This window comes from Meles meles, chromosome 19 (genome assembly GCF_922984935.1).
Source record: "Meles meles chromosome 19, mMelMel3.1 paternal haplotype, whole genome shotgun sequence".
Lineage (NCBI taxonomy): Eukaryota > Metazoa > Chordata > Mammalia > Carnivora > Mustelidae > Meles > Meles meles.
The window spans coordinates 52,492,709-52,519,335 of NC_060084.1; the positions used below are offsets into that span (position 1 = coordinate 52,492,709).

The 26,627-nt window shown below is 54.1% G+C and overlaps 1 protein-coding gene across 1 annotated transcript; it reads left to right on the forward strand.

The window, feature by feature from the left end:
• Positions 1 to 1,397: 1,397 nt before the first annotated feature.
• Positions 1,398 to 26,496, forward strand: MYBPC2 (myosin binding protein C2). The gene is made up of 28 exons (XM_045988202.1): positions 1,398 to 1,533; positions 2,665 to 2,754; positions 3,297 to 3,383; positions 3,669 to 3,817; positions 4,223 to 4,340; positions 5,069 to 5,117; positions 5,296 to 5,355; positions 7,436 to 7,629; positions 7,899 to 8,031; positions 10,157 to 10,281; positions 10,381 to 10,486; positions 11,837 to 12,009; positions 14,527 to 14,692; positions 16,002 to 16,108; positions 16,456 to 16,485; positions 16,821 to 16,960; positions 18,012 to 18,171; positions 18,253 to 18,357; positions 18,807 to 18,995; positions 19,418 to 19,552; positions 21,207 to 21,374; positions 21,548 to 21,636; positions 21,749 to 21,944; positions 22,171 to 22,310; positions 23,043 to 23,202; positions 23,371 to 23,507; positions 24,840 to 25,026; positions 26,336 to 26,496. Exons 1-28 carry the CDS (start codon positions 1,515 to 1,517, stop codon positions 26,344 to 26,346), a joined length of 3,423 nt encoding a protein of 1,140 aa, XP_045844158.1. The 5' UTR covers positions 1,398 to 1,514; the 3' UTR covers positions 26,347 to 26,496.
• The last annotated feature ends 131 nt before the right edge of the window (positions 26,497 to 26,627 follow it).

The following is a 26,627-nucleotide window of genomic DNA, read 5'->3' on the forward strand; positions in this document are numbered from 1 at the left end:
GTGGAGCTCCAACTCACAACCCTGAGATCAGGAGTCGCCTCTTCCGGATTGAGACAGCCAGGCTGTCTCCCTCTCTTCCCCACTGTCTCCCTGCTTCCCCTTCCGTCAAGGTGTCTGTCCCCCCTTGTGAATTTCTGCCCTTCTCTGTACGTCTGGATACAGCACTCGGAGAGGCAGATAGTGCGGGAGGCTCCCGGGGGCGCGTCGCCCTCTGGCTCCAGCCACTACATTACCCAGCTGGGCGCGCGTGAGCTGTGTGGCTGTCTGCCTAGCAACACGTGACATCATACAGAGGCTGGCGCCGGGTTGGCTTGGTGCTCCACGGAGGCGGGGCAGTTTCCGGCTCGCAGGGGGTTTTGGAAGAGCCGGGAAGGGGGAGACCGAGAGGGAGAAAATCGGGAGGGACTTGTATTCACTCAAACCTGCTCCCTCCGCCGGAGTTACTTCTCCCTTCCTCCGCCTTAACCCCAAACCCCCACTCCCTACTCCCTCTCACCCTCACCTCGCCTTCCTCCCCACAACACCCTCCGCCTCTCAGAGACCCCCCCTCTTCACCCCCCCCCCCGCTTCTGGCCTCTTTCACCTCCCCCCATCCGGCGTCCAGCCACCACCACCCCCATTCTGAAAGCCACAGGTCCCCCTGCCGGGAAGGGCGCCAACGTCCGGGCAGCCCTCCAGGGCCTTCCCGGTCTCCCCACCCGCCCCTCTGGGGGGCACTCGCCCCCCTCCCCCGCGTCCGGTGCCCGCCGCGCCCGCTCCGGGAACCGTCGAGTGGAGCCGGCCGGCTGGGTCCCAGGAGGGGCACGCGGCCAATCCCGGGTCCCAGGTGGCGGCGACCGCAGGCCTTCGGATGTGCTCTCGCCCAGGGGCGGTACTCGAGAGTCCTCGAGCCTCCGTGCCCTTCCTGCGGGCACAGAGATCGCCTCCCCACCCCCGCAGCCGTCTTGCCTACGCTGGGAAACCGGACCCTCCCTCGCAGCTCCGGTTTCCCGAAAACTCCTGACTTGCAGATACTAAGAATGGCTTTCCAGACGGTCTTCCCCTTTGGCCCCCACGGCAGAGTTCTGGTTTCGAACCCTCACCCATTTTAGACCCCAACCCCTTCATCTCCTGCCTCCCAGGAGTCAGGAGTCCAGGCCCTCATCCTCCATTTTCCTGGACCCAAGAATCCGAGCCCCAGACTCCGAAGTCCAGACCCTCCTCCTTCAGACGTGGGAGCCCTCGCCTCCAGCCCCCTCTTCCTGGGACCCGGGTGTCTGAACCCCAGGCCCCTCCTCCCCAGGGACTTGGCATTCAGCCATCTCTTGCGGTCCAGATGTTATTTCTCACCCTTCAGAACACGCCCCGCGGAATGTGGGGCAGCAAGGAGGGCGGGGAGACCAGGCTGATGCCTCCCACAGCCTCCTGGGAGTCTCTGGACTTCTTAAAGGGCTCCCCCTGGGGGCCCACCTGTTCGCCCCAGGGCGCTGAGGGACAAGCTGCGGTCTGAGGAGCCCAGGAGCTAGTCTGCTGACATGCCTGAGGCGAAACCAGGTGACTTTCAGGACTGCCCTCCGTGGGTGGAGATGCGGTCCCCTTTTCTGAATGGGGGCTAAGGGCTCCTCTCTAGGTTTCGGAGAATGGGATGTGTTCTCTGTGTGGCGAGGGCTTCCCTTCCTTCTGTGGGGTGGGGGGCCCCATATCTGTGTTGGGTTGGTGAGTCTCCTTCCCCGTGCAGTGAGGGTGTTCCTTTCTCTGTAGGGATCTGGGGGGGGCGGGGATCTGGGTGCAGATAAAGATTATCTGACTTTGAGTCCTTTTTCTGCGTAGGGATGGGAGTGCTGTGTATGTAGACCAGAGAATCTTTGCGTGGTGATTGGGGTCCTCTACATTTGGGGATGGAGTTCTCTCCATAGGCATCAGGGTGCTTCTCTGAGTGAGGACTGAGTCCCTTCTCTGTAGGGGAGTGGGGTCCTTGTGTGTATAGAGGTTAGGGATTCCTGTCTGGTGAGGAGAGCTCTTGTCTGTATAAGGATGAGGGGACCTCCTTTCAGTAGGAATGTGGGCTTCCTCATGAAGGAATTAGGGGGCCTTCTCCATATAGGGCTCCTTATGTGAGCCTTTCTCTGCCATTTGATGCTCTTCCCTGTATGGGACTGTGGACATTTTTAACGTGGGGGTGTGGCTTTCTCTCTATGAAAAAGTGAACACAAGAGATTCAAGTCCCTGGGAGGGACCCTCCTCCTGGGGTGTCCAGACCGCTGGCACCAGGCCAACCAGGCTGTGGAGTGGGGGTCCAGCCCCTCACTGCAGCCGGGTCGTGGGTGGGCCAGGAGCCAGCAGGCAGGGCAGGTGGAAGATGCCATGGTCAGCACACGGTGTCCAGTTTCCAGCCCCGGGAAAGAGCTAATTATACCCCCAGGACCCAAAAGGTCAGGGCCTGGTGGCCTGAGTGGATGGGGCACAGCTTGTCTGGAGCAAGGGGAAACCTGATCGCTCAGACTCTCAGGATTAGAGATTAATTTACATCTGAAGGGGCAGGACTTCTGCGTCTGCAGGGGCGAAGGGTCTGCAGGGGCGAAGGGGCGAAGGGAGGATGGTGGGCGGGGGTAGGCTAGAGTCCTGGGTTTGGGAAGAGGAGGGCACTGAGCCCTTCCTCAACTGTGAACATCTTTTACCTCGCAGTAGCCAAAAAGGCCCCCAAAGGCAAAGAGGCTGCCAAACCAGCTCCCAAGGAAGCCCCCCCTGAGGCGGCTCCTGCAGAGCCCTCCAAAGGTGAGACAATGTTCCTGTGGGGTCTGCAGAACCTGGCTTTTCATCCCCCAGGCTCCCTTTGTACCTCTGCAGCACCTTGCTCTCTCTCCTTTAGTCCTACCACCAGAGCTAATCCATCCTTCCCACACTCACCCACAACCCTCCATGGCTCCCCAGTGCCCCCAGGTTAGAGCCCTGCCCCTCAGACTGGTCCCCAAGCCCCCAGCAGCTGGCTGATTCATCACGGAGTCCTGCCCAGTTCTGGATCCTGCGGTCTATTTCCACACCTCTCCTACCCCAAAGCCATGTTCAAATGATCCAGTCCACTTCCCTCCAGTTCACAAATGGGGAAACTGAGGCCCAAAGTGGTGGAGGAGACCGGCCAAAGTCATGCAGCCACCTGCATGATACATGGTCTTTCCAAAGTCAGGAGAAGCCACTTTGCTCCATGCTTTGGCATCTGAGCAGAGGGTCCCTCACAGGCTCTAAGCCCCACTCATTGAGTGGCCTGCTGCCCCTTCCCCAGCCTGCCTCAGATCCCCCCAATCCTGTCTCCTAAGCAGAAGCTCCACCTGAGGACCAGTCTCCCACTGCTGAGGAGCCCACTGGCATTTTCCTGAAGAAGCCAGACTCAGTGTCGGTGGAGAATGGTGAGGGGGGATGAGGGAGGAGGGGGCTGGAGACATGACTCCCGGGTCTGAGGGAGGAGGGGACTGGGGTCTAGGGCTCCTGGGTCTGAAGGAGGAGGGGGCTGAGGTCCTGGACTCGTGGGTCTGAGGGAGGAGGGACTGGGGGCCTGGACTCCCAGGTCTGAAGGAGGAGGGGGCTGGGGACTTGGACTCCTCTGTCCAAGGAAGGAGAAGCTCCCAGTCCTCTCTGTAGAGTCTCACAGTTCATGTCTGGCCACTCCCTCCCACCCCCCACCCCCCACCCAGGAAAAGATGTGGTGATTGTGGCCAAGGTGAACGGGAAGGAGCTCCCAGAGAAACCAACCATCAAGTGGTTCAAGGGGAAGTGGCTGGAGCTGGGCAGCAAGAGCGGGGCCCGATTCTCTTTCAAGGAATCCCATGACTCTGCCAGCAATGTGAGGAACCCGTGGGGACACTGAGGGCGTATGGGCTAAGGATGGAGGTTGGACAGCCCCTGATTCTCACAAGGCCTGTTGCTTGAAGCCTGGAGCCCCTATAGGATGGAAAACAGGACCTCCAGGGATAGAGGTTGTGCGGGGGGGCTGCTTGGTGGAGATTGTGGGGGACAGGTGGGGACAATGTTTGGGTTAGGGCAGGGCACACTTGGTCAGTCCGTGCATTCCCAGAAAGGTCTCTGGGGTCAGAGATGTGGGCCCCCCAGGGTCAAGTTTGTCCAGGCGAAGAGACAGCTGGGGCCAGGGTGAGGACCCAGAGAGGGAGACATGAGGTGGGCTCTGGGGGGTGTGGGGTGGGGCTGGGGAGCAGTCACGCGCACTCACACCCCGGCCCCCTGCCCCCAGGTGTACACCATGGAGCTGCACATTGGGAAGGTGGTCGTGGGGGACCGTGGGAATTACCGCCTTGAGGTCAAAGCCAAGGACTTCTGCGATAGCTGTGCCTTCAACATCGATGTGGAGGGTGCGCCGGTGGGGGTGGCGGGGGTGGGGAGCAAAGGGTTTGGGGGCCGGGGCTGGGGTTGGTGTTTCAGCCTGGTGTGGAGAGCGTCCAGAAGTGGGAGGTGAGATTTGGGGAGGAGGGAGTAGATGCAGGGGTCGGGGCATTCAGAATCGGGGAGATAGTCTATGGGCTTAGACCACGAGGAGGTGTGGTAGTCTATGGGCTTAGACCACGAGGAGGTGTGGACTTGGGATGGAGAGGGTGCAGGGTTTCGGGTGCCCAGCGAAGGCTGAGAAGGTGAGCTAAGTAGATCCCAGGGTCTCAGTGGATAGGCTAGAGAAGGTAGCCGTGAGGGCTTGGGAAGCGAGTGTGTCCAGGTTTAGGGCGAGGGTGTGCAAGCGTAGTGGGAGGTTATTACAGATTTGGGGGCATATGTATGGACACCAGAGGGTGTACCGGCTCTGGGGTCTATACCCCAGGATGCGTGGGGCTTATATATGGGGGACACAGGGAAGGCGGCTGCCCAGGCCCAGGGAGAAGAGTGTGCCAGCCCTGGTGTGTGGTGAGAGAGGCTGCTCGTGGGGCAGTGCGGCAGCGAGGGAAAGAGGAATCCACGCTCAAGTTGCAGGATGTGCTCGCCCATGACAGGGGGCCTGGGGAGAGGTTGTGCAGGCCTGGAGGGGCACTCTTGGTCTTAGATCAGGCCTTGCTTCCAGCTCACCTTCTGTCCCCCCATCTCCTCTCCCCAGTACCCCGTCAGGACGCCTTTGGGCAGGGTCTAGAAAGCTTCAAGCGTTCGTAAGTGATTCTGGAGCCTGGGAAGAGGTGTGGGGGGTTGGTGTCTGCTGGTGCCAAAGACTAAGGAGTGTCTTCCCTGGGAGGGGAGCTGTGGGAGAAGGGAAGAGTGGGGAGACCCAGGGCGGGCCTGAGGGCACAGGACCTCCATGGGGTTCACACACCCTTTCAATGGCCATAGGGGCGAAGGGAAGTCGGAAGATGCAGGTGAGCTGGATTTCAGCGGCCTGTTGAAGAAGAGGTAAGCCCACCCCATTTGGCCTAGAGACGGGAGATGGGGACTCATAGAGGAGGAGGTTCCACTGCCAGCCCTGGATGCCCCGTTTTCTGCTCTGTGACCTGCATCTACCCATTTCCCACCCATCCGGCCATCTGTCCCTCCACCTGTCCACATACTCACCATTCACGTTTACCTACAACGGCCCCCACTCAGCCATCTGCCGGCCAGTTCCCCTACCTACCTACCCTTCAACCCATCATCCTCACAGCCATTTTCCTGTTCACTCAGGCTCTGATTCACCTGTCCATCCCCCTGTGCCTGTGCACCCAGTCAAACACCCATCTGCCATTCTGGGTGGGGCAGGTCCACCCATCCACTCAGCAATCACCTGTCTGTCCAACCAGCTACCTGTGTATCCATTGACTGATCCAACCACTCATATACCTGCACATTTGCCCATTCATCCGCCCACACATCCATTCATCTACCCGCCATCTCCCACCTGTCTATCCGCTCGTCTGCCATTACACTCAGCCACCCGGTCAGTAGCCCATCCATTCATCCTTCGCCCACCCGCCCCTTAATCCCATTTCCCACCTATGGAGGCACCATCAGTCCACTTTCCAGCACCCATCTGTCTCTCATCCATCTTCCTTCCCCCCTGGTTGTCTATCTGCACCTACATCTCTCTCCCGACTGAATCCGTCATCCCACCCGCCCACCTGGCCATGCATTCTTCGATCAACACTTCACCTCTTCAGTGACACACCCATCTACCCAGATAGCTCTCTGTGTGTGATCTATACGAAATTGCTGTTCTTTAGGTAAAAATGATGGGATATTGGCAATTTTATAGTGTTCAATGTGATGCTTTTCCGTTCGCTTGGTTATTCATTATCTACTGGTCCACCCATCCATTCTTCTATTCATTCATCTATCTCCATACCCAAATCCACAGCAACCCCATCAAATGACAGATTCATCTCCTTGTCTTTACCAGCCAAACACCTACCTGGCCATCTCCCCTCAACATATCCACCCAATTGCCGACCCAACCATTTGCCACCAGCCCATCAGTCCATCCACTCGCCCAGCTATCTTCCATCCGCCCATTCATCTGTCTTCATGCCACCCATCCACCACCTATCACCCATCCATGGACCCACACATCCATCAACGCCTTGACCCGTGTCTGTATTAATTCTCCATCCAAAGCTCTGTACATCATTGCAGATAGTCATATGTCCTCCTGTTCCCCACTCATCTCTCCTCTTTTTGTTCCCTTCCCTTCCTTCCTTCTTTCCAGAGAGCTACTCTCTTTCTCACTCAGCAAACATTTTCTGAAGCCTCCTGTCTCCCAGGCCCTGGGCTGAGATCAGGGAGCAGAGAGAAGTTTGATTGGTCCCTGACACTGAGTCACAGATTGATTTGGGGAGATGGGTCTGGTCCAACAGACATAGACAGAGACCAAGATTGTTTAGAGTGACCAGAGAGAGGGTCCCACAGAGACCTTGTGAGAACCAAGAGGGAAGGCAACTCATTGCCTGGAAAGACCAGCAGTGCCTCACAGAGGAGGGGGCTTTGGCACTAGGACTGAAGAGGAGTGCATCAGGAAGGGAAAGTAGGGAGGGGTCATCTGGAGGGGAAACATTTTGTGCAAGGGCTGGGAGGCAGGAGGGGGGCCTGAGGGTTCAGGAAAGGCAAGGAACATGCTTGGGTGGTTGTGGGGTGCTGATGGCGTGGTGGGAGGCGTCATGACTGTCAGGCTGAGCTGCTGGGGCTTCCTCCTGATGGCAGTGGGGGACCCATGGAAGAATTCTGAACAAGGAAAGGATGTTATCTGATGTAGAAGTAAGGAACACCCTCCTGGGGCCAGGTGGCGAGCAGGCTGGAGGGGAATAGGCAGAATGGAGGCCAGGAGGTCAAGGAGGAGGCTGAGGCATCCAGGCAGAGAGGAAAGGGACACCAGGCCCAGAGACCGAGAGTGGCACAGCAAGTGGGTGAGGGCAGAGGGAGGGCAAAGGCAGAGGGAGCGCCTCACCATTTAATCCTAACTGCCCCTCCACCCCCTGCGGCCCCTGCCCACTCTCCCTGCCCTCAGGGAGGTGGTTGAGGAGGAGAAGAAAAAGAAGAAAGATGATGATGACCTAGGCATCCCCCCTGAAATTTGGGAGCTCCTGAAGGGGGCAAAGAAGAGTGAGTACGAGAGGATTGCCTTCCAGTATGGCATCACTGACCTCCGGGGCATGCTGAAGCGGCTCAAGAAGGCCAAGGTCGAGGTCAAGAAGAGTTCAGGTCAGCACTGCTCAGAGGGGAGGTGGGCCCTGCCTAGGGGACCCCAGCATCATAGGTATTGGATGTTTGGACCCTGGACCTATCTCTTGAAGTTCCCAATCTAAGGAGTAATGGGGCCCTGTGGTCAGGCACCTCTGAGTTCATGGGAGGCTTCCTGACATTGACCTTGGAGAGCCCATGGTCTGGGGAGGGAGATTTGGCAGCTCTGGGGGTGATCAGGGCAGTGAGAACCTCTCAGCTCCATGCACCCTGCATCTTTCAATCTCCAGCCTTCACAAAGAAGCTGGATCCAGCCTACCAGGTGGACAGGGGCAACAAGATCAAGTTGGTGGTGGAAATCAGTGACCCAGACCTTCCTCTTAAGTGGTACAAGAATGGCCAGGAGATCAAACCAAGTAGCAAGTATGTGTTGAGGGACAGTCCCTCAGGGGGGTGGGGGGAGATCTGAGTCCCAGAGAGGGCCCAGATATAAATCTGACCGCTCTTAACCCAGAAAGAGCTCTCCCTCATTCATATGAAAAGTGTAAATGCTTCAATTAAAAAAATTGACAGAGGAGGGGCGCCTGGCTGGCTCAGTTGGTGAAGCATGCGACCCTTGATGTCAGGATCATGAGTTCAAGCGCCATATTGGGTGTAGAGATTACTCCTTTTTTTTTTTTTTAAAATTTAAGGGTTTTGTTGTTGTTTTGTAAGATTTTATTTATTTATTTATTTATTTGACACACACACACACACACACACACACACACACACACACACAGAGACAGCCAGAGAGGAACACAGGCAGGGGGAGTGGGAGAGGGAGAAGCAGGCTTCCTGGTGAGCAGAGGGAGCCCGATGTGGGACCCGATTCCAGGACCTGGGATCATGACCTGAGTTGAAGGCAGATGCTTAACAACTGAGCCACCCAGGAGCCCCTAGAGATTACTCTTAAAAAAATCTTTAGGGGCACCTGGATGGCTCAGTTGGTTAAGCATCAATCTTCAGCCAGGTCAACCTAGGATCGAGTCCCGCATTGGGTTCCCTGCTCAGTGGGAAGTTTGCTTCTACTTCTCCCTCTGCCTCTCCTCCTGCTCATATGTGTGCTCTCTCTCTCAAATAAATAAATAAAATTTTTATAAATAAATAAATAAGCTTTAAAAATTGTTGGTAATGAAAACAAGAATTTGATTGAGAAGAAACCAATGGCCAGTGTGCTGTGGAGGACACATTCAACCTTGAAAATAACAGCAGCAGCAATAATAATGCAAATAAGTAATAGTCTTTCTGCTCTCCAAATAGGCAAAGACTTTCCAAAATGATAAAACCCAGTGCTGGAGACGACATAGAGAAATGGGTACACAAATGCTGCTGGCGGGAATGGTACTTGCTAAATCTCTGAATGGGCAGTGTGTTAAAAATCTTTCAGATTGTGCAATTTGAGGGATTTATCCTAAGAGAATTATCATGGTTGTGCATATTTCACTGCAAGGATGTTCCCTAAGGCATTTGCTATTGTAGCAAAAAATGGAAAACAACCAAAATGTATGATTCCTTGCCAAAGTTCTGTGTGGTCACTAAGAAGGAGATCCTAAAATGTATACTAATATGGAAAGCTGATCAAAGTTTGCAAACGGGAAGAAGCGTGGTTCCCGTTTCTGCTTCACAGAATGTTAATCTACATACATATAGATAAAAAGATTGGAAAGACAGAGGCCAAAATGTTTGCAACAGTTATCTCTTGGATGGGTTCTAGTTTTATTATTTTTTTCTTGGCTGTGTGTGTGTTTTAAAGTTATTAATTTATTTAAGTCATCTCTACACACAACATGGGGTTCTAACTCAGGATTTCCTAGACCAGGTGTCAGCATGTTCTCCTGACTAAGCCAGCCAGGCGCCCTGGCTGTGTCTTCTAAGTTTCTCATCAGGAGCATGTTGGATAAGATAAAAAGTTAAGTTAGCTAAGGTCCAGGTAAAGTTTCTGTAACAGAGTCCCTAGGTTACATTACTTCAAGTGAGAGAGAAATGTATTCCTAGCTGATTGAGGCTGGTGGGTTGGCTTTCTTCTTAGAGATTGTTTGGGGACCCAGGTTCCATATTTTAGGCTACACCATTTCTTATGACATTGTCCTTGTTCACATGATTGAAGCTGGGTCATGGGAGACAGGAAGGGGGAAGGAGAGAAGTCCGGAGCAAGCAACACAAAGGTGGAGATGAACTAGCTGTTATGCAGCTGGAATCCACTCACATTCCATTGGCCCAAGTTCAGTGGCATACCATTATAGCTGCAAAGGAGGTTGGGAAATATAGTTCTCAGGTCAGTAGCTGTATGCTATTGCTAAATGGAGGGGGAGGATGGATATGGGCGGCGAGGGGGCAGTTAAGATTTCCACTATGGGTATTTAAATACTAGAAATTAGACCATCTCTCCGCTCCTGCACAATCTGGCCCTGAGAGGGAGTAACTTGCCCTGAGAACTGGTGGATAGATCTACCCCAGGCCCAGGATCTCCTCCAGGCTCTAGGCTAAGATAAGATTTTTGCACCAGGTACGTGTTTGAGAATGTTGGTAAGAAGCGAATTCTCACCATCAACAAGTGCACGCTGGCGGACGATGCCGCTTATGAGGTTGCTGTCAAAGATGAGAAGTGTTTCACTGAGCTCTTTGTCAAAGGTGAGGCTGAGATTTGGGCCTGAGCTTAGGGAGTGGAGCTCTGGGGTAGGGGTGGGGGGTCCTGAAACTACTGACCTCCTGTCCCTCCGTGTCTCATAGAACCCCCAGTCCTGATCATCAAACCCCTTGAGGACCAGCAGGTGTTTGTGGGTGACCGGGTGGAAATGTCAGTGGAGGTATCAGAAGATGGTGCCCAGGTCATGTGGTAAGTGACTCTTATCCCTGAGCTCCATACAGGTGCCCACAGCTTCTTTGCCTCAGCTCTGATCTTTGTGAGCCTCTTAGGGATTCTGAAACTACCCGATAGTCACCAGGAGACCTCAGCTCAGCCTTTCTCTATAAATCCTGACCTGCACCCATGATCTCTTTCTGGAACTTCTGACCTCTACCCATCTTATCTTCTTTTTTTTTTTTTATTTTATTTATTTGACAGAGATCACAAGTAGACAGAGAGGCAGGCAGAGAGAGAGAGAGACAGAAAGGGAAGCAGGCTCCCTGCTGAGCAGAGAACCCGATGCGGGACTCGATCCCAGGACCTGAGATCATGACCTGAGCCAAAGGCAGCGGCTTAACCCACTGAGCTACCCAGGCGCCCCCCCCCCCCCCATCTTATCTTCTTCTAGCTCCTTTTCCTGATCTTTGCTATTTCAGATTCATTTACTCATCCATCCAACCAATCATCCATCCTTTGGTCCATCCACTCATGCATCCATCAACAGCCCATCCTTTATCCATCCATCCACTTGTCTATCCCATTGGTTCATCTGTCCATCCATCCATTCATCCATCCACCTATCCATCCCCTCGCCCACTCACTCACCCACCCATCTCCTCATCCATTCATTCATCCCACATCTATTCACCCACCCAACAAATATTTATTGAGCACCTGTTATATGGTGGCACTCTTCAATGTATTGGAGATATAACGGTGAGAGAATATACCAATATGTCACCCACCCTTTTAGAGTTAATAATCTGGTAAACCTCTGGGATGTATGTGTAGGAGAGAGAGACGTGTTAGTCAAGACATCACATGAATAAATATAAAAGTTTATTTTGACAAGTGTTTCAGAAGAGCACTAACTGAAGCTATAACTACTTTTTAATAGGCAGAAGGGACTCAGGAGGTCAGGGAAGGCTTCCTGGAGGAGGGGACAATGGAGCTGAGATTTGAATGATAAGGAGGTAGAAAAGAAGTGGGAAGGGAGGAGTTTCTCAGGCAGGGAAGTACCGTTTAGAGAGGCCACAATATTTGATGTCTCTCTGGGACCCCAGGACTCCCTCTATGCCCTGACATCTCCCAGTGACCTTTCATTCCAACCGGGACCTTGCGGCATCTCCCTGTGGACTGTGACTTCCTGTGACCCACTATCCCACCTGTGACCCAACTATTCAAGATGCTTCTGTCAACCTGACCCTCCCCTCCCTCCTGGGACTGCGCTTCTGACCCTGACCTCTGCTCAGGACTGTCTCTCTGGCCCTCCCCTGTGATATCCAGACCCAGGGCTCTGTGGGTCCTTCACTTCTCTTCTTCATGTTCCCCTTTGCCTAGGATGAAAGATGGGGTAGAGCTGACACGGGAGGATTCTTTCAAGGCTCAATACCGCTTCAAGAAGGACGGGAAGCGTCACATTCTTATCTACTCAGATGTGACCCTGGAGGATGGGGGTCACTACCAGGTCATGACCAATGGAGGCCAGTGTGAGGCCGAGCTCATCGTGGAAGGTACAGGGGGCCTTCTGGTGGGGAGGGGGGTGCTGCAATGTGTCAAGCTTCTCCTCACAGCTCAAAATTGCTCAGGCTCTGGGGTGCCTGGATGGCTCAGCCAGAAGAACGTGTGACTTGATCTTGAAGTCATGCGTTCGAGCCCCAAGTTCAGGGTAGAGTGTTTACTTAAATAAACAAAGAAACTTTAAAAAAATTGCTCAGGGGTGCCTGAGTGGCGTAGTCGGTTAAGGGTCCAACTCTTGGTTTCAGCTCAGGTCATGATCTCGGGTTCCTGGGATCAAGCCCCACGTCAGGCTCTGTGCGCGGCATGGAGTCTGCTTGTCCCTCTCCCTCTGCTTCTCCCCCTCTGCCCCTTTCTCTCAAATAAATTAATAAATAAAATATTTTTTTAAAAGATTTTATTTATTTATTCATTTGACAGACAGACATAACAAGTAGGCAGAGAGGCAGGCAGAGAGAGAGGGAAACAGTCTCCCTGCTGAGCAGAGAGCCCGATGTGGGGCTCGATCCCAGGACCCTGGGATCATGACCTGAGCCAAAGGCAGAGGCTTAACCCACTGAGCCACCCAGGTGCCCGTAATAAATAAAATGTTAAACAAACAAACAAACATTGCTCAGGCCCCGAATCTTGCAGTTGTCCCTGACTTCTCTCCTGGCCTCCCACTGGCATTCAGTTCACCAGTGACTCCTGGCAGCTTCCCCCTCAGAAGATATTCGGGATCTGACCGCTCTTCCCCTCCTCTGTTGCCCTCACGTGTCCCAGGCCTCCACCCCTCATGCCTGAACGACAGCACTGGTCAGTGGGTGCCCTGTTTCCATGGCTGCCCCCTCCCCCACTCACATACACACCAGCCAGAGTGATCCTTGTAAAATGTAAGTCAGATGGTGGAAACTGAGCACATGGCCGTCTAGGGCCCAGGTCACTTTCCTGTCATGTAAGACATCACCCTCTCTGCCAGGGGAAGCTAACTGAAAGCCACGTGGGACTCCATACATTACATTTGCAAATGCTTGTGAGTCTGTAATTCCTTAAATATAAAAAAATGGACCAACCTCAAACTAAGGTATTTATAAGCCAAATCAATTATGGTATGTTAATACGAAGCCCTTAAAAATGGACAGTGTGACATACACTGATATGGAAGGATTTCCAATTACCCTGTTATCAGGTAAAAAAGCAAATATGTTACAATTTGCAAGGAGGGGAGGGGAGGAAGGAAGGAAAGGAAGGGAGGGAGGAGAGAAAACATATATACCTATTTGCTTTCATAGTGATCGACTAAACGGGTTGTGCCCGTTTGGAGAAGGGAGGATTGGAGGTGGGTAAGTAGGAGATAACCCCTTTACATCTAAATCCATTTCCTTTATTTTTTTCCCCTTATTCTTTTTTAAGATTTAATTATTTATTTGAGAGAGAGAGAGAGAGAGTACAGGCAGGGGGATGGGGAAAGGGAGAAGCAGACTCCCTGCTGAGCACAGGGCCCAACGTGGCGCTCGAGCTGGGGACATCGGGACCATGTCCTGAGCTGAAGGCAGATGCCTAACCGACTGAGCCACCCAGGGCCCTCACTGCCTTTATTTTTAAGGCATATAAATTCATTGTTTTTTGTTTGTTTATTTATTTATTTGACAGAGATCACAAGTAGATAGAGAGGCAGGCAGAGAGAGAGAGAGAGGGAAGCAGGCTCCCCGCTGAGCAGAGAGCCCGATGCGGGACTCGATCCCAGGACCCCGAGATCATGACCTGAGTCGAAGGCAGCGGCTTAACCCACTGAGCCACCCAGGCGCCCCTAAATGCATTGTTTTGTTAAAAAAAAAAGTATGTCAGATCCCAGCCATCTTTACAACATTGTCTAGTGGCTCCTGCCTGGCTGGGAGTCCTTTCTGGGGCCCCCAAGGTCTGTGATCTGGCCCTGTCTGCTCCTGCCCAGCTCATCTCCTACCATGTCTGTCTCGCTCACTGCGCGCTGGTCTCCTCGCTGTTTCCCACACCGAGCCTGCTCTGCTCCACAGGGCTTTTGCACATGCTGTTCCTGTTACCTGGGGGCTCTTCCACATTCTCGCACAGACTCTTCCCTGCCCTCCTTCAGGCTTCATCACTCCCTCTTGTTATACATTTCTTTCTTTCTTTTTTTTTTTAAGATTTTATTTATTTATTTCTCAGAGAGAGAGAGAGAGAAAGCCAACACATAAGCAAGGGGAGTAGCAGGCAGAGGGAGAAGCAGGTTTCCCAACAGGAGCCTGTTGTGGGACTCGATTCCAAGACCCTGGGATCATGCATGACCTGAGGCAAAGGCAGATGCTTAATTTACTGAGCCACCCCGGTGCCCTTGTTGTACATTTCTGTGTTTCCTTGTTCACCGACCGTCTCCACATTAGAATATGAGCTCCACCAGGCCGGTGGATGTTTCTGGGCTGTTCACAGCTATATCCCCAGTGCCTGGAACAGTGCTTGCAAATATCTGTGGGCCTCCTGGAGTTCTCATGGCCTCGTATCCTTCTCTCCCCACCCAGAGAAACAGCTGGAGGTCCTGCAGGACATTGCAGATCTGACAGTAAAGGCCTCGGAGCAGGCCGTGTTTAAGTGTGAGGTGTCTGATGAGAAGGTGACAGGCAAGTGGTACAAGAACGGGGTCGAGGTGCGGCCGAGCAAGAGGATCACCATCTCCCATGTGGGGAGGTTAGGAGTAGACCGCGGAGGTGGTGGAGAGGGGAGGGGTGCATGGGGGTGGCGTGTGTATCAGTTGGCTATCGCTGCAGAACAACCATCCCTCTACTTAGTGGTTTAAGGGGAAGGAGCCACAGGCTGCAGGGTCTTACCGCAAGGGGCACAGATACAGGGAGGGGAGAACCTGTGGCCATATCTGCCAACAGTCTCCTACAAAGTGCGGGAGATGTCTGGCTGGGGAAAACAAAGGGACTGGAATTCAACAGGTAGCACAGGGACATCCAGGAGAAGAACCTGGTGACCTGTGGGATGTGGAGAGCTACCATGAGGCCAGAACAGCACGCCCGAGCTCGTGTGCCCCCCTAGGGTGGTTGGTGAATTGCATTTCCTGACCACAGCTCTTGGCAGAACGCAGGATTCTCTGGGTTCTGTCAGGAATCCTGCCTGCCAGGACTGTCGGTAACTCTGAGAATGAATCATAACGCTTATGGGGCATTTATTACGTGCTAGGAGAGCTTTACTTTTTTTTTTAAGATTTTATTTGTTTATTTGACAGACAGAGATCACAAGTAGGCAAAGAGGCAGGCAGAGAGAGAGAGGAGGAAGCAGGCTCCCTGCTGAGCAGAGAGCCCAATGCAGAGCTCCATCCCAGGACCCTGGGATCATGACCGGAGCCGAAGGCAGAGGCTTTAACCCACTGAGCCACCCATGCGCCCTGAGAACTTTACTTCTTTACAACAACCCTGGTGTAGACTGCTATCATGATTCCTCTTTTATAGATGAAGAAACTGAACGCACAGGGGGCTTAGCTAACTTGCCCAATGTCACACAGCTAATAAGTGGCAAAGCTGAGATCTGAACTCAGATGATAGCATTTCAAAACCCAGAATAAAAATGCTGGGCCTGGGGGAACGGCGCCTGGCGGGCTCAGTTGGTGAAGCGTCTATCTTTGCCTTTGGCTCAGGTCCTGATCTCTGGATCCTGGGATCGAGCACCACCTTGGACACTGAACTCAGTGGGGAGCCTGCTTCTCCCTCTGCCTTGCCCCTAGCCCTGCTCATGCTTGCTCTCTCTCAAATTAAAAAAAAAAAAAAAAAAGGTGGGCAAGGGGACTTAGAGTGCATCGAGAGGGTGTTTCTCTGAGAGGCTGGCTGGCTCTTTTGGAGAGATGTGCGATTCTCGATCTCTGCATTATGACTTCGAGATCCACATTGGGTGCAGAGATTACTTAAATGAATAAACTTTAAAAAAAAAGGTGTTTCTCCATGGTGATCCGTGGGGTGACCCACCTGATCCCTGCCTTGTCCCCACAACACCTTAGGTTCCACAAGCTGGTGATCGATGACGTCCGCCCTGAAGATGAGGGAGACTACACATTCGTGCCCGACGGTTATGCCCTGTCCCTCTCAGCCAAGCTCAACTTCCTGGGTGAGAGTGCCCCTCTGTGTTCCCCAGGGGCCAGAGCACCCACCTTCCCAAACCCCAGAGCCCAGCTCCCTCCTTCACGATTAGGTTTCCCTAGTGTGTATTAGGGGTGCCAGCAGGCGGCATCTGATCTTGTGGGAGGAGTCAGATGGAAACATGGAGGGAGAGAGCACTATACATTCTGACCAGTGTCCACCTGGGGGGAGGGGCAGTCATGGGCCTGGACCCATGCCCAGCCCCCCCGGGTCCCTGGGTGATGCCAGACCTTCCTCTCAGCCTCTCGGGTGGGAGGGTGGGATTAGGGGCCCACTGGATTTAGAGCTAACAGAGCCATCTTCTTTGTCCTCCAGAAATCAAGGTGGAGTATGTACCCAAGCAAGGTAAGGACCAGGGGCGGCTGTGCTAACCTGAGGATCTGAACTCCTGGGTCTCAGGGAGGGGCCTGGACTCCGGGGTCTGAGGGAGGAGGGACTGAGGGCCTGGATTCCTGGGTCTGGGGGAGGAGGGGCTGAGGGTCTTGACTCCTGGGGCTGAGGGAGAAGGGGGCTGGGGGTACTGACTCCTGGGTCTGATGGAAGAGGGTCTAGGGGCAGGACCCCAGGATTTCTATGGCTATTCAGGGCCAGCTCTTGGGGAACCCAGCTTGCCTTGGTGGGGATCAGGATGACCTAGTTGCCCACTCCCAAGTTCTCCAATACCTCTTTTTTGCCGCTAGAGCCACCAAAGATCCACCTGGACTGCTCAGGGAAGACCTCAGAGAATTCAATTGTGGTGGTGGCTGGAAACAAGCTGAGGCTTGATGTGTCCATCACCGGGGAGCCTCGTCCTGTCGCCACCTGGCTGAAGGGAGATGAGGTATGGCGGGCCTCCTCCAACCCCATGCCCTGACTTCTTCTCCCTCTCAGCTCTGCTGGGCAGCTTGGGGCAAGTGACTTCCCTCTCCCAGTTTCAGTTTCATTGTCTGTAAAATGAGAATGATGGTCCTTCTTCAGAGGGTTGAAGACTGGAGATTGTATTTCTCTATCACATGGTACTGGCCTGCCACATGGTGGGTGCTCCCTCCATCCCTCCAACCATCCTTCCCTCCATCCATCCATTAATCAGTCACCCAGCAAATCCAGCTATCCATCAACTCAACCATCCACCCTCTTTCCATTCATAAACTTACTAATTAGTTAATTCATCTGGCCATCTTCTCATCCAGTAATTAATCCATTTGTCCATTTATCCATCAGTCAATCCAAGGTCCTATCCATCCAACAAATATTTTTGTCGTCTATGTTCCAGGCACTGGACAGTTCAATTTTTCTTCCATCCTCTAGGCTTCAGAGTCCCAGTCTGTAAAATCGATAGACTTTGCTCAATCTTCATTCATTCCTTCAGTCAGCAAACATAGCCCCTGAGTCTTCCTCGGTGCGGGGCTCTGTGCATAGCACTGCGGATACCACCATGAGGAGGGAGGTGGAGGGAGGTGGACACGTGCCCAAGCAGTCACAGTCTGGGGTGACCAGGCTGAGATAAAGGGGGGGGGTACTGGAAACTCTGAGACTTCAGGGGGTAGGGCCATCACTTTCAGCTGGGGGCTTCCAAGATGGCTTCCCAGAAGAGGCGACTTCTAGGCGAGTCCTAAAGGATGAGTAAGAGCAGAGCAAATAGAGGAGTGGGTGAGGGGATTGCATGCCACATCTTGGGGATTTTAATTCCGTGTGGTGTTTGGAGGATGAGGAGGGCAGCAGGGAAAAATGGTGAGGCTTGGTGTAAATGCAACAGGTCCTCTTGCTCTGGGTCCAAGGCCGTGTGTGTTGTGTGGTGATGAGGAGCTGCTGGAGGACTCTGAGCAGTCAGGGCAGAGGTGGGTCTGGGCTTGGGGAGAGATAGAACAAGGCCACCCCGTGGCTGTATCCAGGTGTTCACGGCCACCGAAGGCAGGGTCCGCATCGAGAATCAGACAGACATCAGCAGCTTCGTGATCGAGAGTGCCGATCGAGCGGATGAGGGCCGCTACACCATCAAGGTCACCAACCCTGTGGGCGAGGATGTGGCCTCCATCTTCGTGCGGGTTGTGGGTGAGCAGAGGGAGCTGAGGGATGAGCCAGGGTGGCTCCCTGAGGCCCCGAGGGACCCGTCGATCATCCTGTCTCCCACAGATGTCCCAGACCCCCCGGAGGCTGTGCGGGTCACCTCTGTTGGAGAGGATTGGGCCATTCTTGTCTGGGAGCCACCCAAGTACGATGGGGGGCAGCCAGTCACCGGTGAGTGCCCGTATGCTGGAGTCCCCATGACCTCTGACCTCTCTTACTCCCCCTGTCCCGCCACTCCAACGATCGCTTGGCCTTTGAGAGTTCTTAGCATCCTTGGTGATCTCCCTCTGGGATCGGTTTTCCATCTTTGATGTCTTGCAATTCCTTTGGTCTTCCCTCTCATTCTTTGCTTCCCAGCAACCTGGGGATCTTCACTTACAGCATAAGGTTTTCTATGATCCCTGACTCCTCATTCATGACTCATGACTGTTCCTGACCCCCAGCCCCATGACTGGTGACTACTGACTGCTCTGTGACCCTGAGACCAACCCAAGATTCATGTCCTCAGACCTCTCTGGGGTCATGTGACCTTTTGATGTGCCTCTCACTGCTACAACTGACCAGCGACCCCATAGTCTATCCATGGGCATCACTCCTCACTGTTGGGTGGGGGTGTCCAGGTTACCTCCTGGAGCGGAAGAAGAAGGGCTCTCAGCGCTGGATGAAGCTGAACTTTGAGGTCTTTATGGAGACGACCTACGAGTCCACCAAGATGATTGAGGGCGTCCTCTACGAGATGCGGGTCTTCGCGGTCAATGCCATTGGCGTTTCCCAGCCCAGCATGAACACCAAGCCCTTCATGCCTATTGGTAATGCTCCTCTGCAGCCTCCCCAAACCCCTGTCCATCTCCAACCCCTGCCCTACCTGTTGCTGATCTCTGACCCTACACCTGGCCTTTGAACCTCCAGCCCCAACCAACCTCCCGACCTCTTACCGACCCATTACATTAGTCACCAATCTCTTAGATCCTAGACTTTGTGCCTTTGTCCAAATCCCTCATAGACCTCTGACCTACCAGACCAACACTTCTCCCTCTTCCTGGAGACCTCACCATCCCTTGATATACATTGTGGTTTTAATGACTCATGATGACATGTCCTGACTCGTGGACCTCTGGCCCACCATATTGCTCCCTTTCCTGATCAGTGACTCCAGCTCTGATTCCTGCCCCTCCTCGTGACCACCAACCCCTCATTTGCTTCCACCTTCCTTTTCCCTGGATTCTTACAGCACCCACGAGTGAACCCTTGCACCTGACAGTGGAAGACGTGACAGACACGACCACCACTCTCAAGTGGAGGCCTCCAGATAGGATTGGGGCAGGCGGCATCGATGGGTACCTGGTGGAGTACTGCCTGGAGGGCTGTGAGTGGCCCCGTCAGGTTTGGGGGTGGAGGCGCGGTATCTCACACAGAGCCCTGCTGGGGGTCCAATCCAGGGGACTGCAAAGAGGGCAGTGCAAGGAGAGCTCTTTGGTGGGGTGGGCCGGCCTAGCCCTGTGTCTGTAGTTGCTTGAATCCCTGAATGGGATGGCTCAAGCCAGGCCCCCATTGACCAGCTTGTCCTCTCTCCCTCCCTCCCTCTCTCCCACCCTCCTTCCTCCTTTCCCTGTACCCATCTTCCATACATAATACTTTTCCATCCATCTATCCATCATCCCTGTAATTATCGACTACCTATATTCCTTCTTTCTCTCATCCATCCCTCCCTCCATTTGTCCATCCGTCCTTCCTTCCTTCTTTCCTGTCTTCCTTCCTTCCCTCCTTCCTGCATTCTTCCTAATAATTTGCCCACCATTGGTCATCCATCCAACCATCTGTCTATCTATCTAAAAATCTTCTGGATCAACCAACTATCCATCCATCTTGTAACATGTTTTCCATCTGTATATTTATCTCTTCACCACCATTTTTCTTCCCTCTTCCCTCCCTCCCTTCCACCTTCCTTTCCTTCTTCCCATTCATCCATTTCCCTGTATGACCACTGTCTACCGGTCATGACATCTGTCTACTCTCTCTCCATCTTTCTGTGTATCCATCCACCCATCCACCCATCTTTCCACACATCCAACTCTCCATTCTCCACTGAGCAAACACGTACTGAGTGCTGGACTCCATGCCAGGCTTGGTGCCACGGCTGTGGGGTACCCGCAACATGGTCATCTCACTGGGAAGACAGGCGTGATCACCTCAACACTGTATCCCAGGCCTTAAAGTCAGACAGATGTGGGTTCCCATCCTGCCCTACACTTTCCTTCATCTAAAAACGGGCGAAGACAGTTGCCTTCTTTTTTTTTTTTTAAATATTTTATTTATTTGACAGAGAGAAATCACAACTAGGCAGAGAGGCAGGCAGAGAGAGAGGAGGAAGCAGGCTCCCTGCGGAGCAGAGAGCCCAATGTGGGGCTCGATCCCAGGACCCTGGGATCATGACCTGAGCCGAAGGCAGCGGCTTTAACCCACTGAGCCACCCAGGCGCCCCGACAGTTGCCTTCTTGACAGGGTACAATGATGACTGCATTTGGTAATGCATGTAAATGATGGATGGTTGGACTCTCATCGGCTTCTTCTCTCTTTCTCTTTCCAGCGCTCTTTACCCCATTCTTGCCCTTGCCTCTCCCTCTCCCATCTGCGCCAGGCCACTGTGATGTTTCAGGACTTAGTCTCGTTAGAGTTCGCCCTGGTGGTGGTTGGTCTGACCCACACTGGTTCACCAACCTATGGCAATAAACCTAAGCTAGAAAGCAAGGGGGCAGGAAATCCGAGAAGCTGTCTTTAACCAGCCCCCCATTCCCTACTCCTCTGAACCTTGATTTCCCCATGTCTAAAATGGGGATAACATAGGACAGAGGCAGAGATCAGTGAGCTAACTAACACGTGTGCCACCCTTCCAACCTGGTCATAATAAGTGCTTAACAAATATCAGCTGCTGCTATTCACTGCGGTCAGCCCCAGGCACGGGAAGGGACAACCTGCTGAGGGGCTTCTAGAAGGTTCCCAGCATGGCTTCTCTTTTGTAGCCGAGGACTGGGTCCCAGCTAACACGGAGCCCATAGAGCGCTGTGGCTTCACCGTCAAGAATCTCCCCACGGGAGCAAAAATCTTGTTTCGGGTAGTGGCAGTCAACATCGCGGGGCGCAGCGAGCCCGCCTCCCTGTTCCAGCCCGTCACCATCCGGGAGATTGTGCGTAAGTGACTCTGAGCCTGCTCTCCCAAAGACCAAGTTGCTGTCATCCGGCCTGCCCTTGCCATGTCATCATTAGGGCCTCCCCCAAGAATGTCATCGCCATAGTCTCTCTGTCCCTCCCTCGAGTGTCCCCCGCCCAGCACTGAGCCCCCGTTCCTGTGTCTGTACCCTCAGAACAACCCAAGATCCGGGTCCCGCGCCATCTCCGCCAGACTTACATCCTCAAAGTGGGGGAACACATCAACCTCGTCATCCCCTTCCAGGTGCGCCGAGCTGGGGTCGGGCTTAGGACTCAGGGCCCAAGGGTGAGGCGCAGGGTGGAGCCCAGGGCGAGACCCATGCTGACCTCTCGGCCTCCCCTCCACCCTCGCCCAGGGAAAGCCCCGGCCCCAGGTGGTGTGGACGAAGGGCGGGGCGCCCCTGGACTCCAACCGCGTGCACGTGCGCACCAGCGACTTCGATACGGTGTTCTTCGTGCGCCAGGCGGCGCGCTCGGACTCGGGGGAGTACGAGTTGACCGTGCAGATCGAGAACATGAAGGACACGGCCACCATCCGTATCCGGGTCGTGGGTGCGTGGGCAGCTGGGGCAGGGGGAGGCACTGTGGCCCAGAAGCAAGAGATTGGGACGGAAACGAGGACGCGAGGCTGGGATGGGGCCAAAGGGTGAGGAAGCGGGAGTGGGGAAAGGCCTGATCAGAATCCCGGGACCAGGTGAGGGGGCTCGGGTGGGGAGAGATGCAGGAAGGAGGCAGGGGGTTGGCATCTGACAACCGCCCCCCCCCCCCACCATTCCAGAAAAGGCAGGACCAGCAGAGAACGTGATGGTGAAGGAGGTGTGGGGCACTAACGCGCTGGTGGAGTGGCAGCCCCCCAGAGATAATGGGAACAGTGAGATCACCGGCTATTTTGTCCAGAAAGCCGACAAGAAAACTATGGTGAGAGACCGGAAGGACGGGGGTGGGGTGGGGTGGGCGAGATCCGCAGGGCAGATGCCATTGTCTCCGGGTCACTGCTGGGAAGGGGAAGCCCGCCTTGGAGAGAGTGGTAGCACCGGCTGGGACTGGGAGGGAAGCCTTTTGGGCACAAGGTGGGTTTTCTTTTCCTTTTCCTTTTTTTTAACTAAGGTAAAATTCACATGAAATTAAGCATTAACAATTTTAAAGCTTTTAGTCTGTTCCCACTATTGTGTCACCAACACAACTAGTTCCAAGACATTTTCATCTCCCCAAAAGGACACATCACACCCACTAAGCATTCACCCCTCTCCCCCAGCCACAGGCAGCCACGAATCTGTTTCCTATTTGTATGGATTTGCCTTCTCTGGACTTTTCATATAAATGGGATCATGCGATATGCAGCTTCCTTCACTCAGAAAGTTTTCCTGGTCCCCCCAAATTGCGACGTGGATCGGGGCTTCAGTCCTTTCCATGGCTGAGTGAGAGTGTCTGGTTTGGACCTATCACGTTTTGCTTCTCCATTCAGCCGCTGACGGGAACGTGGGCTGTTCCCACCTCTTGGGCCATTGTGAACAATGCTGCTGGGAACTGCAAGCTGTCTTAGTGGGATGCATGCTTTGGTGTGCATTGCTCACGCCCTGGGCCTTCTTGTGTCCGTGTTCCTATGTCTGATTCTCCCGGCCCCTCCCTGTCTGTCCCCCACTGCTCTAGGAGTGGTTCACCGTCTACGAACACAGCCGGCACACCTCCTGTACGGTGCCTGACCTCATTGTGGGCAACGAGTACTATTTCCGCGTTTTCAGTGAGAACATCTGTGGGCTCAGCGACTCCCCCGGTGTCTCCAAGAACACGGCCCGGATCCTCAAGACAGGTCCTGCCACCCCACTTCGCAGAGTCCGATCTCCTCTCTTGGCTGGGATTCTACCTTGACTCCTCTCCCTGCCCCCAGACTCGAACCTGATGGCACCCCGTGACGGAGGAGAGGCAGTCAGGGGTCAGTCCAGATGGGCACCTGACAGGTGCATCTCCCTTTCCCCAGGTATCACCTACAAGCCGCTGGAGTACAAGGAACATGACTTCCGAACACCTCCCAAGTTCCTGACGCCTCTACCAGACCGGGTGGTTGTGGCTGGTTACGCTGCTGCTCTCAACTGTGCGGTCGGAGGCTACCCAAAGGTGCCATGTGTGTGCTCGTGTGCGCACGCATGTGCGTGCGTGGATGTGTGTGTGTGACCCTAGAGGGACATCTTCACCCAGATCCAGCCATACTATCTCCTTCCTCCTGACTTCTCTCTCCTCTGCTCATGGGATTTACTCACTTTTAACCCACTTCCTGCCTCTCCCCCCTTCAAGCAGAGCCCAAGTCTCATAATTACACTCCAGCTTCCCTCGGAAACAGAAAACTTTGGCAGGAGCTGGGGGGAGGTCTGGACCTCCAGGGCTCCCCGGCAGCTTCAGTCCCGTCCAGTTTCCGACCGCTGTTGGGAATGTGGACACTTGCAACCTTGAGTTCCAGTGACTCACCTGGACCAGGGGCTGGCAAAAGAGGGCTCTCTTTTCTGCTTGTCACCAGGATCTCTACATCAAATGTTATTGGGATGTGGCTGTGCACACTTGAGAGCCTGAAATAATGACTACCTGTCTCTTCACAGATGAAGTTTGCCAGCCTCTGGTCCAACTCCAAGTTTTCAGCTTCAGCCCCTGTAGGCCCCCCGTGGATTCATTAGTTCTCCTCCTCCATCGACGTCCACACACTTTGTTCGCTAGCTGTAACTCATTCATTCATTCTGTTCATTTACTCGCCTACCAAGCCTCATTTCCTTGGCTCCTTTATTTTCTCCGTTTGCGCTCTTATGTCACTCATGCATGCGGTCTGTTCATACGCTTAGCACACGTTTTCAGAGGCCATGTGTGCTGGTGAGCGGGACGGGAAGTTCCTGGATGTTGAGGGAGACTGACATGAATCTGAAGTCATGCACATGACTATGACACTACGAAGGGTGCGGTGCGTGTTGGAGCCCTGAGGGTAGTTGCGAATGTACAGTGGGCATTCCTGTCGCAGCCCAGGGTCCTGAGAGGACATGTGAGCAGAGACCTGAAAGATAAGCTGGTGCTGATTAGGGGGAGAGAGGAGGGAAGAGCAGTACTGGAAGAGGGAACAGCCAGTGCGCCAAGGTCCTGGGGTGGTAGCCTGTTGGGTCTGTTTGAGGAAAAACGAGGTGGCCCGTGTGGATGGAGCAGAGGGAGCGAGCGACAGGATGGGGCGAGGGCAGAAGAGTAATGGGGCCAAATTGCATAGGGTTCTGTGGGCCACGACAGACAGTGAGCTCTTCCTCTCACGAAGAGGATACCGAGAGTCAGAGAGGAGAAATGACTAGTTCAGGGTCATCAATCAAAACCAGGTGGCAGGACAGCCAAGAATTGCATCTAGATCTGCCTTCCAAAGCCCACTTTGCCGTCACCCGGGGACCTTCCCTAAGCTGGCCTCTTCTCCTACTCCACTCACAGCCAAAGGTGGTCTGGATGAAGAACCAAATGGAAATCCGTGAGGACCCCAAATTCCTGATAACCAACTACCAGGGAATCCTGACGCTCAACATCCGCCGCCCGTCGCCCTTTGATGCGGGGACCTACTCCTGTAGGGCTGTCAATGAGCTGGGGGAGGCGCTGGCCGAGTGCAAGCTGGAAGTCCGAGGTGAGCGCCCTGCCTGGCTGCCCCTCACTCCTTCACCTCTGCTCCTACACAGGGACCCGGAGGCCCCAGGCCGAGCCGTGTGGAGGAGGGCAGAGCCCAGTCATCCCAGTGCCCCTAGGTGTATAACAGGGAAGCGGATTCAGACCCCTCCAAGGACGATGCAGGGTGACGTGTGCACAGGGCACTGTAGGGGTGGGGCTGGGGAGCACCTGATCCGGCGGTGGCAGTCGTCTGAGGAAGTTTTCGAGAAGGAGTTGAAGGACAGATAAGAGGTGAATGAGATGGAGAAGAGCTGGCAGGTGACCACCAAGGCTCTGCTAGGCCTGGCCTATGTGGGGAGAGGTGCAGGTGCCCAGAAAAATGCTTCTTCTCCCCAAGCTCTGTCCCTTCGTCCCCTCCTCTCTACCTCCCCCCACCAGCCCCAGCCCTGATCACTTCTTCCTCTGGAATTCTTGCCTGGCCTCCTGCCTCCCATCTTTCCCTCCAGCCCACCCTCCACAGGGCCCCAGGGGACTCTCATCTGGGGCTGACTTGCCCCTCCCCTGCCCGTGGCCCTCCCCAGGTTCCCAGCAGCTCTGAAGCCTCTCAGCCTGGTGTCCATGGTCCTGCGCCTTCTCCCATGTGCCCTGCTCTGGCCTCATGAACCCCGTTTTCCTCAACACTGTTCCAGCCACACCAAGCTGTTGGCAGTTGGACAAACTGGCTGTGGTTTCTCATGTCCCTAGGACTTTGCACATGCCATTCCCTCTACCTGGAATGCTTTTCCTCACCTCCTCTCCCTTGGGCTCCAGTCCATCAAACATCTGCCAGTCCAGGCTCACTGGAGTAGCCGCTACCCAAGTCCCTCAGATGTGACTGATATTAATACGGGCTTCCAGGGTCCCTCCCCAGTTGTGACTCCCCTTGGCCCTGATGACTGCCCAGACTCTTAACAAGCGAGACCATCTCCACAGCCTTACTGGCTGTCATTAAGAACACTGCTCTTCCAGGCTGAGCCAATTTGTAATGCTTTGCTATCCCCTTTATTAATTATTGAATCAGCTCAGAAACATCCCTACTTTGGGATTCCAGTGACAGCTTGTCACTGGAAGCTTAGAAATCCCTGATCAGAACATCCCAGTCTGGGGTTCAAAGCCACAGGTATTGCCCGCACCATGACAGTGGTTTCACTGCCCCACTGAAATGTGAAGGACCCACGTGCTCCCCCTGCTGGCCCTGCGAATCCAGGGGCAAAGGAGCCTGGGGGTGGGGCACAGGGACTTGGGAAGCCCGCCCCACCTTACCCACTCTTTTCTCATTTCTCCCACAGTGCCACAGTGAGACTGTCTTCCACCTGCCAAAGTAATTGGCTGCTGGGTCCTAACCTGGACCTTCCTGAACACTGTTTCCCTTTCCAGAGTTACCACTAAGATAATAGTCTTGTCTACAACCTGTGTCTGTCTGTCCTTCTTGAATCTCTAGCTCTGCTGCCTTCTTCCTGTACGGCGTTAGTCACCTGGGGGTGGGTGATGGGGACAGCAGGTTGGAATGGTAATTGTGATAAGACAGCCCTGATGAAACAGACCACATTGAGGCTGCCATCTTGGAATGGCTACTTTAGT